We start from the raw sequence: 11,372 nt of genomic DNA on the forward strand, positions 1-11,372 counted from the left end.
ATGGCGGGTGTACAGACTGAGTAACTCGGCACAGAGTTCTCACCCATTGAGTCTTCCAGAAACATATCAGTTCTGGCTGCAGTGAAACACGATGCTCCTCACCAGATAAACATCCATTAAACGTCTTGCATTTATCTTCTGCAGATGAAGGGGTGTCCATACCACACTCTGCTCCCTCATCGTTCAAGGGACCATTACCGGAGATCTCCACTTTGTGTCGTCCCATTTGCCCGGAGCTCCCTCGCCCCGGTAAGCGGAAGAGACGCCCGCCCCAGCGGCGGACCAGCGAGCAGCAGCCGGATTCAGACAGCGACGAAGAGGAACCAAATCACCGCCTACCCTGCCGTAACCCACCATCGCTGGGTGTGACAGGGGAGAGGAAGGATTGGACGGCGCAGGATCGGTTGTATCAGTGCGACCTGTGCGAGAGGACCTTCAGTGACCTCTGTAACCTGCAGGAAACGATCCTCTCCTGCCCACAGTGCGGTGGCTCCCTGAACCCTCTTCCCAACCAGCCGGCCGACACGGGCCATACTCAGACGCTGAATTTCTCCGAGCCCGGCTCAGACACCGGCCTCCCCCGCCCATTGCAAGGACCGGTGGGGTGAGCTGCCGGGTCCTAGTTCAAACCTCCACACTGGATAATTTATTGATTTTTATCCTCCGCAAAGACTAATGGGTACCAGTCACACGTCTTCCTGTTACAGGAGAGGAAAATTCCCATCTATAGGATGTGGCAAACGTCGGACTGCAGGAGCAATGCAGCGTCCGTTTCTAGGAATGCAGTGTATCTTCCTATCCTTACTGGTTCCACCTTCCCTCTGCTCTGCACTGCCAGCTCTGCCGAATGCTTCCAACGTTCTTCCACTTTGCCACTAGACACACGGATGTTTTAGAGTATTTTGTTTTATTTTAGACTGTCATGCCGCACTGAATATTTCTGCTTCCACTTTTCCGCAGACCATTTCATTATATCGATGCTTGAGGGAAGGTTCTGGTTGAGTATCTGTAAATGTAAAGCTGAACTCCATCCAGGAGAAGTATAAGATCAATAACAAGGTGCTTCCTTACCTTGTACAAAAACCTTGTTCTTCCACTCTTTAATGTCCCCCAAACATGCCCCTAATGCCCCCTTTAATGTCCCCCAAACATGCCCCTTATGCCTGCTGTTGGTTGGTTTCCTCCTGCATGTAGCTTAGAGAAGGAAGCCGTGCCATCTGTGGGTGGGTACAATCTCCCCTGGAGAAAGAGAGAGAAGGTTCAGGACTGTCTGGGATCCTGGTGTGCAGCTTTAAAGGAGAACTATGAGGCGCCTGAAAATCACTCAGCCTCATAGTTCTGGCTGACCTGCGACAATGAAACTGTCACACGCCGGCTCAATAGATCGGGAAGGGAGCGAACACATAGCGTCGCTCGCTCATTTCTCGATACTGTGCAGGCCGAGAGTGATGACTGTCACTCGCGGCTCCCCGCAGGGATTTAGGGTCACAGGAGGACATATACTAATGTCCTCCCGTGACCCAAAGCTCAGTATATCGCAAGCTATATACTGAAGCCCGTGCAGAGCGAAGCAAAGCTGTCCGGCACGGAGCTTTACGTGCAGTGTGTGAGCCGAGTGCAGGCAGATGATTGCACCTTCAGCCAATTGGCTCGCGCGTAACAACCGGCCGGACGGCGCATCCTGACGTACGAGCCGATTGGCTGAAGATGACATTTTTCAGCTCGGCACGCTCAGCTACGCAAGCTCTCACAAGCTGACGTGCCAGGGTGAAAATTACATGACACACTGCTCGCAAAGGCAGCGCGCTGTCTCGCGTGCAGTGTGTCACAGCCTTGAGAGTGCCGCAGCCGGGACGGTTCCCTGACTGATGGTCACGGTTCTCTGCAGGGAGATGATCGAGAAGTGAGCGAGCGCCGGTATGTGTTCGCTCACTTCCCAATCCATAGAGCCGACGTGTGACAGTCTCATTGTCGCAGGTCGGTTTGAACTATTAGGATGAGTGTAGATCACTCACCTCCTAGTTCTCCTTTTTAAGCCTTGTAGTGCCGGGGCAGCCCCACTCCTGGAGTTCTTCTTTAAAGGGCAGCTCCAGGCAAGCCACTGAAACGCACACGTAGAAAATGTTTATTTCAGATTTGTAACGTACCACTGTAATCCCTTCCTATCCTTGCGGGTACTATGCAGCTACATACAGTGAGGGTGAAAACAACTTTCAGAGCCTTTGTTCCGCAGTCCCATCTCTCATCTGCCCTTCGATCCATTAATGACGTCACCTTAGTCTAAGCCCATATAAATACCTATAACCTTACAAAGCAGACCCTCCCACTGTAAGCCTGATTTCTGTTCTCCTGCGTCGTCTGGATGGGAAAAAAATAATTTCACGATATTAGTAGGACTCTTGTCGGCGTGTTGTATTTATAGATGTGCTCGGAGTTGTCCTTCAAGTTCATCGTTGGGGAAGAGTTGTGAGAACGGAAGGTCAAAGTGAGAGCATTGGGAGGGTTGGTAGCAAGCCGTGTTGGAGAGCGGTTCTCGGGCCTCTGATGTGCCTTAGCGTAAGATCCCGTTCTTCCCGGAGTCCTCAAAGGGGGGGGCAGATTGGATGGAGGCTGTTGTGATGTCACAGTTTTGTTAGCAGGCCAATGAGGTCACCGTCATTTCTCATTCTAACCAACAGACATAACATCGCAATGTCTTCCTCTCTCCTGCCATCTGCAGGAGGGACGGCTTCTGGGTGCATTAGTAGGCAGACGTATCTGCTCCACCTATCATCAGATGCCTCCTTTTCAAATGGGTGACGGGTGTTCTCGTGGTGCCCACGCGCCAGTCAGAAATGTCTTCCATCATTCTCCTCTGGACTCTCAATTTTACATATTTCCTGTTTGCTGTATGTGTGTTTCTACATGTATTGTGGGGTGCGAAGTGTGCTGTCATCATTGTATGGATGTTGTATGTGCCGTGACCCATAAGACAGGGCCACCGTGTGCAGCTTGGCCGCCCCGGCAGATCCTGTCTCATTCCCCTTTAATTTTGTTTCTGATTATAGAGAATGAGTCGGTTTTGTGTACAGTCTGGAAATAAGATACCCGAGTAAGACTACACTCTTCCCATGCACTCCACGAAGATACGTACACCGGACTCTGATATCCTCCGCTCAATTATTTATATAGAAAAAGTCACATCACCTGCCTGAGCCTTGACATGTTCACCCTCCTGTTGTAGAGGGTGAAACGTGTTCCACCTAAGCCTAGTGATGGCTGAAATGCGTCGGCAGGAGCGGAAGCCGGAGATGTGAATAAACAATGGAGTGGAGCATGTTGGAGTGCAGTGTAAGGATCTGCCTTGAGCATATTGGCTGGTGAGGATGGACCTGTATGGAACCAACACCTGGGGGTGGAGAGGCCGTACTGCAGAGATCCAGAGTTCAGAGTTATGGGGTTATGAGTCTTCCTGTAACAAAGGGAAGGGAGTCAATGCAAGCAAGTATACTTTGGTTGGTCTGCAAAATGCTGAGGTTGTTGTCACCGGCAGTGAAAGCAAGTTCTCTGTTGGCTGATACACGGTATGGTCAAAGTTTTGTGGACACCTGACCATCACATCTATGAACTTTTGTACATCTTATTCCAAAACAATGGCCATTAATATGAGGTTTCCTCCCCCCTATGGTCATTTATATGGGGTTGCCTCCCCCTATGGTCATTTATATGGGGTTGCCTCCCCCCTATGGTCATTTATATGGGGTTGCCTCCCCCCTATGGTCATTTTATATGGAGTTGCCTCTCCCTATGGTCATTTATATGGGGTTGCCTCCCCCTATGGTCATTTATATGGGGTTGCCTCCCCCCTATGGTCATTTTATATGGAGTTGCCTCCCCCCATGGTCATTTATATAGGGTTGCCTCCCCCCATGGTCATTTATATAGGGTTGCCTCCCCCCTATGGTCATTTATATGGAGTTGCCTCCCCCCTATGGTCATTTATATGGGGTTGCCTCCCCCCTGTGGTCATTTATATGGGGTTGCCTCCCCCCATGGTCATTTTATATGAAGTTGCCTCCCCCCATGGTCATTTTATATGAAGTTGCCTCCCCCCATGGTCATTTTATATGGGGTTGCCTCCCACCTATGGCCATTTCTATGGAGTTGGTCCCCCTCCCTTTGTAGCTTTGGGAATTTGTGCCCATCTGTGAGGTCAGGTACTGATGTTGGATGAGAAGTCCTGGCTCACAATCAGTGTTCCAGTTCGTCCCAAAATGAGGTCTGGGCTCAGTGAAGGACACACCAAACTGGTCACCCCATGTCTTTATGGAGCTGGCTTTGTACACAGGGGACAGTCACGGTGGAACAGAAAAGGGTCTTCACCAAACTTACCATAAGGTTGGAAGCACGCCATTGCCTAAAATGTCTTTGTATCCTGTAGGTATTACCAGCGCCCTTCCGTGGGGACACCTGACCTCAATCGTTTGGATGGGGGGGAGGTCCACAAACTTTTGGCCATGTTCCATGTTGGTAGGTGTGATGGTCAGGTGTTCACAAACCTTTATAACCAATATAACGTAGCTCACCAGAAGTCAGCATCATGTAGACATTGCACACCTTCTCCTGAGCAGGCGAGAAAATGATCATCGATGTGCACTGGGCCCATCACATAAAATGTTTTAAATTTAACCCTTTTGTTTGCTGGACCAATTTGCTCCTTTTTTTGTTTGTTTGTTTTTTACACGCTTGCAAAATCGTTGATAGACAACTTAAAACCCTATACACCCCATTGATTTAGAGTTAACCCCAAATTATGACCTTAGAGTGAATGCTCTTACTCCAGCATGTGTGGTGATACCTAGTATGCAGTCAATTTATTTTATACTTCAGTTTTTTTGTTTTTTCTAAAACTTTTTATAGCATTGGGTAAGTGACAGGTACTCTTTATGGAGACATCAGGGGTCTTTTAGATCTCCCTGCACTCTGCCCAAATAGATTTACAATAAAAAGTCCCCAATTTCCTCTTTAATGGCCAGGGCTTGAACCCGGAGGTGCTCAGAGCTGAGCGCCTCCAGGTTCACCGTCTGCAGAGGGGATCGAGGAATGCCATACTTATGTTTGTTGTGGTCCTAGGCTCTCAGGAGGAGTGGGTAGGATCTGGAACCACACGAAAGGGGTGTTGGAGGCGGATGCACCTATGACCGCCTGACCACATGGCTTTGCAGGCACCCAGATCACTATTACTGAACAGCCTGCAGATGAAGGGAGACACAAGCTTAGGTCTGCGATTGTGGCCATGAGTTTGTCTACATCCCATTACTGCCATTGCCAAAGTAGTTACCGAAGCATTAAATGGGTTCAACTGGCAAGCCAAGTGGGCTACATGCCCCATAGCTCTGTAAGAAGCCTTGAAGTGTTTCCCTCTGCCCTGTGGGGTACAGACCATGCGAGCCGGGCCGTAACAAGGAGGTAAGGTTCATGTATAAAGCCTCCAGTGATCCGGCTTCCCCGTAGCTGCCAGTTCTTCTCTTTGTGATATTACACGCATGTGTGTCAGCAGACGGTGAAGCATGCGCAAAGGCCAGAGCGATTCAGCTAAAGTGTGCATGTGCCCCTGAAGGCTGATAATCTGAGGCAGGGGGCTAAGGTGGCTTCATGTTTCGGCTACCAGTCTGCAAACTTGTTGACATTCTGAAAAGATCGAACGCAGGACTATCCTAATTCAGCGAGCCGGCTTCATATTCCCGTCGCTGGAAAGGACGATATGAAATCACAGAGATTGATAAACTTTTAACGGCCAGTTTATTGCCTGGGACCCACCGAGCTCATTCAGGTGTTCCATCAAAGATTGTGACTGGGTTGGAATGTGTGATCGTTGTCACTTTGTGCAATGTGAGTTTGCACTCACAAAGTCGGATAGAAGTGACATTTCAGGACCCATCAGCTGTTCCCGGACAGATCAGTTCTGCACATACCATCTGCGATGCCGATCTGCCCGGGAACAGCCAAGTGGATCAACCTCAAATACTATGTAACAGCTGAGAAAGCGTTGGAATTCTTCACCTTTTGCCGGTCACACATTCCAACGGCGGAAAACTGGGCGGGATTAGGTTAAAATGTCACCGGTCACACATTCTAACGCAGTCACAAACTTTGATAGAACACATGTCCTAAACGTCCTAAGATGTTGTTTTGTCTTCCAAATGCAGCGCCCCAAAAAACATGCGACGGGTAGATGGAATTTTGCTGTGCGAGTTGATTCCTGTGGTTTGCTTGGAGTTCTCCATTAACCTTCTACCGTGTTCATTCCATGCGAGTCCGGTGACTTGACGCTGATTCTGAATCAACGGATCACTTGGGGTTTATGATGAAGAGCACAACATAAAGCTGGTCATGCCCTGGTAGATTTTTTGTACGGACGTTCATACGAAAGCTCTGGTGGTCAGATCATTCAGTGATGATATTAGAGACGCGAGGAATGTCGTTGGAAATTTCGTTTTAACATTCGAATTTGCACTTAAAGGAGAACTATAAGGCGAGTGAAAATCACTCCTCCTCATAGTTGGAGCCGACGTGTGACAATGAGACTGTCACAGGTCGGCTCAATAGATCGGGAAGTGAGAGAACACATACCGCCGCTCGCTCACTTCTCGATCATCTCCCTGCAGAGAGCCGTGACTGTCACTCACGGCTCCCTGCAGTGATCCCCCCCGTCTGATCCTCCAGCGCTGATTGGAGGAACGGACGGGGGAGGGGGCGGGTACAGCTGGCTCTGCCTCTAGATAGGCAGAGCCAGCTGTCACTCACGCAGCTGGGCGGATCCAGACAGTAATGTCGGGATCTGTCCCGGCTGCGGCATCCCAGTATACCGGGAGCTGTGGCTCCCTATATACTGAGCTTAGGGTGACGGGAGGACGCTAGTTTGTGTGCTCCCGTGACCCTAAGGAGAACTATGGGGAAAAGCCCTGACCCCATAGTTCTCCTTTTTAAATGAAATTTTCTTTCACTGTTTTGTTTGTTCAAGAAAATTCCCAACCCGCTTCCTTCAATTTACTTTTCATCACTATGATCGAAAGCGATCGTCTGTGTGACTCCATTGACTGTTACAAAATCGAACAAACCTTCCGAAAACAGATCTATTGTGAACGACGTTCTACTGGTCAGCTTGGCAGGGGACACGGCTGCATTTAAAGGGCCCATCTTGTGAGCCGAGCCACATGTCTAAAGTGAGCCTGTTACTGGAACACATGCTACAGCACGGGGAAGGCAACCTCAGCACTCCATTCCCAGAGGAAGTGGAATAAAGGGAGTGAGCGGAGATAGCACTTGGTAGCATTACATAGCTCTGCATGCTTTCCTAAGGAACCCAACACCGGGTACGCACAATTAGGGATGCACCGATACCAAGTACCGATACTTTTCGAAGCTCCAAGACTAGACTAGAGATAAACTAAAAAGTTAGGAGGCCGCTGTCATGTGTAAGGAGCACACGGAGCTCCCGGGATTTCTACATCTCTGTTTTAATGTACGATTTTGTTTTTATAAATAAAGGGATGCACAGATAATATTTTTTTGAGTACGAGTACTGATACTTGCCCAAGTACCTACAAGTACGAGTACTGATAGATTTTTGTTTATTGTCATGTGACAGTTTTTCTAAAACAATACAGACCAATGATTTCAGGACAGTGGTGGAGCGCCAGGACCCGGTCCCAGCTGCAACCCTGGGAGTTCTCATGAAAATGCCAAGTATCGGCATTGGTACTCAAAGTATCGGCGCATCCCTAGTGCTAATCATCTGAGCTCTGACACGCAGGGGTAGGCAACCTCGGCGCTCTATTCCCATCATGCCCCTGCCTCTGGAATTCATGCCTGTGTCTTGAGTCTTGCAATGCCTCCTGGGACTTGTAGTTTTGCAGCAGCTGGAGTGCCGAGGTTGCCCACCCCAGTGCTACAAAGCTGAATAATGGGAGTGAATGCAGACACCATTAGGTGGTATTACATAGCATTGTATCAAGACTCGGCCTGCTTTCCCACGGGACCCAACACCGGGTACGCACAGTAGTAGTATATCCTAATAATCTGACGTGCCCCTTTTTCTTTTCCTCGCATCTAATTATGCAAAGTGGGGAGCAGTAGTGTTACGTATCATGTCCAAGTTAGTAAAAAAAAAAGTACGAGTGCTGGTGATGCGCATTTGCATTAAGACTCTGTGATGATCGCTGCGAGCACCACCATGTACCGTATGGTCCTAAACACTAAGGAGTGCAGGGGATACATCTGGATATAGAGCCACTCGCCTCCTGGACCCCGGAGCGCATACAGAAGTGTGCCGCTTCTCTCCCGTTCGGGAACCCCGGTGCTAGATCAGTCGTAGAAGACCTGATTTTGGGGTCAGGGTTTTGTGTATAGCAGAGCAGGAAATCTTCGCTGTGATCTTTTGAAAGTCACCCCTTGAGGCAGGCAAGTGCCTCCTTGCTTCAGAGCCCCTCCCCCATGTGACCTAAAACCTATGCAAAGACCAGGAGCATAGTAGATATTACATGTCATTAGAGATTGTAGAGAGTGTTGTTGTTTTGAGTCAAGAGCTTGTATGTGTTATGAGTAAATATGACCCTCCCCTCCCCCAGGTATGCCTGTAATTAAAAATTCTCAGCAAAACTTTTTCTTAGCAGCACTGCAGAGGGGAAATTAGTGGCTATAAAGGTCAGAATTGGGATTCCTCCTCAATTTTAGGGGTATTTTCTGTGCCCCAAATACTCTAAAAACCCAACAGAGGTTTGAACCCATACCCACTTCTATCGCTAACATAATAACTTTATTTAAACTTTTGTTTTTGAGCTCTGGGTAGTGAGACAAATGAGCAGAAGGTAGAATGTTCAGAGGGTTCCACATGGAGTACCGTTGTTATAATTAATATTTGATATTTATGACAATTTTACAAAGTTGTAAGTGGCTGCCGAAAAAAAAAAAAATGAGTACAGATGGCCTTGGCGTGAGCATTGCATTATGAGATGCAGGTGTGTGTGTGTCTGAGCTATGAAGTGGAGTTTGGCGTACTGTGGGTGTTCCTGGGGTTTGGGAGATACTTGGAGTAACCGTAGAGGAAGTTTTGTAGTTGTGTATCACCAGCTCTTGTTGACTTGTGTTCTCACCTACGTTATTGTAATGACAGGTTCTCTTTAATCAGCACAGTGAGTTTGCAGTAGGAGGTTTACCCTCCCCCCCCTTCACATTCAGTGCATTGGTGCTGCGTTGTGAGACTCTGGACTGCCACTGTTTTCCTCTTCCTCCCCTGCCACTTCCTGTTTTCCTCTTCCTCCCCTGCCACTTCCTGTTTTCCTCTTCCTCCTCTGCCACTTCCTGTTTTCCTCTTCCTCCCCTGCCCACTTCCTGTTTTCCTCTTCCTCCCCTGCCCACTTCCTGTTTTCCTCTTACTCCCCTGCCCACTTCCTGTTTTCCTCTTACACCCCTGCCCACTTCCTGTTTTCCTCTTCCTCTCCCCTGCCACTTCCTGTTTTAGCCTCTGCGAGTCAATAAGTTCCTGAGATAGACGTTTGAGTTTTATAAACCTTTCTTACTGCCTGTAGTCACAACTTGAGCAATAAACTTCTCTTTCTAGAGGCCCGGCTTTGTGTTTTGATTCCTGATAAGTGTGGGAGTTTCCACATTCATTTCCTGTGTATTAAAGCTTGTTTCGATTGAAGGACACCGGAAGTCTTTCACCGTTGGGTTATACTGCCTCCTACATCAGGATTGGACACTGGCAAAAAAAATAAACGGTAGGCCGGCCCAGGATCAGCCCTCCTATAATGACATCATGCTTCAATTCTTGCTATTGTCCTAGGACAGTGGTGGCGAACCTTGGCACTCCAGCTGTTTTGGAACTACAAGTCCCATGAGGCATTGCAAGGCTCTGACAGCCACAGACATAACTCCCAGAGGCAGATGCATGTTGGGATTTGTAGTTTTGGCACAGCTGGGGTGCCAAGGTTCGCCACCACTGCCCTAGGGGGATAGACTTCTGCTCTGCAAATAAGACATCAATACTGGAGCTCGCCTCTTGGTTTGCAGCTGCTATCCAGCGTGGTCGCGCTCAGCCTGGCTTTTGTAATCCTGTGTCTGGACCTCGATGGACTGTAGGTTGCAGGGAAAGCCTGGAAGCGACCGTCAGGCACTGGGTTCCGAATGGCGTTTTCTCCAGTAAAAGTTGGCTGTGAAGGAATAAATATGGTGAATGTTGCTCCAATCCACATAATCTGTTAGTCACAACCAGGTGTTGATTTCATTTGCATAATTGGAGTCTAGGAGGTGTTATTAACCTGCCCAGAGAGAGGTGTTAAAACAGCACACGCACACACCCTCTCTATTCAAGCTCGGCTTCTCCATTGTTATATAAATAGACTCTTTCACACCTCTTTAGAACCAGTCCTCCTCCCTGTCTAGGATGTGTACTTGACTGTCTTCAGGGGAGTGACTAGCAAAGTCTTGCACCTGACCTGTGGTCAGGTGCAAGACTTTTAACAAATCAGAGCATCAGTGGGCATTTTGTATTTATGGAATGTACGCGGTCGAACAGACCACGAACATCCCATAAAGTTTGGCGCTCGGCGAGCGCTCTAACTGCCGATGTTTGATTCGAACTCATGTTCGAATCAAACACTCGGCCCATCCTGAGTCTAGAGGGTAGTGGGAGTCAAATAGCAGGTACTGGTCCATGTGTGTGGGTTTTCGGTAGACCTCTATTTCCAGCCTCCTTCCCTCTTCTACTAAACAATCCAAGAAAGCCAGTTTGTTGTTTTGCATATTTTCCCGCGTAAACTTGATGTTATGATCCACTGAGTTGATATGGTCAGTGAAAGCTGGTAACTCTTGTTTGTGAATCTTAACCCAAGTGTCATCCACACACACTATATTACCAAAAGTATTGGTAACTTTAATGGCATCCCAGTCTTAGTCCGTAGGGTTCAGTATTGGGTTGGCTCTGCCCTTTGCCGCTATAACAGCTTCAACTCTTCTGGGATGGCGTCCACAAGGTTTAGGAGTGTGTCTATGGGAATGTTGGACCATTTGTGAGGTCAGGTACTGATGTTGGAGGAGAAGGCCGGACTTGCCGTCTCCGCTCTAATTCATCCCAAAGGTGTTCTATGGGGTTGAGGTCAGGACTCTGTGCGGCCAGTCAAGTTCCTCCACCCCAAACTCCCCCATCCATGTCTTTATGGACCTTGCTTTGTGCACTGGTCCAAAATGTCTTGGTATGCTGATGCCTTAAGAGTTCCCTTCACTGGAACTAAGGGGCCAAGGCCAACCCCTGAAACGCAACCCCCCCCCCATAATCCCCCCTCCACCAAACTTTGCACTTGGCACAATGCAGTCAGGCAAGTACCGTTCTC

General features: G+C 48.6%; 1 protein-coding gene across 1 annotated transcript in view; it reads left to right on the forward strand.

The window, feature by feature from the left end:
- The window catches only part of LOC108792443, a 13,273-nt gene extending 12,665 nt beyond the window's left edge, over nt 1-608 (forward strand). Inside the window, exon 8 of the mRNA XM_018563230.1 lies at nt 145-608. Within this exon, the coding sequence (XP_018418732.1) occupies nt 145-608 (464 nt within the window). The remainder of the gene's footprint in view (nt 1-144) is intronic.
- The last annotated feature ends 10,764 nt before the right edge of the window (nt 609-11,372 follow it).

The sequence above is a fragment of the Nanorana parkeri genome, unplaced genomic scaffold (genome assembly GCF_000935625.1).
Source record: "Nanorana parkeri isolate BGI_ZX_2015 unplaced genomic scaffold, ASM93562v1 scaffold644, whole genome shotgun sequence".
NCBI classification, from domain to species: Eukaryota; Metazoa; Chordata; class Amphibia; order Anura; family Dicroglossidae; genus Nanorana; species Nanorana parkeri.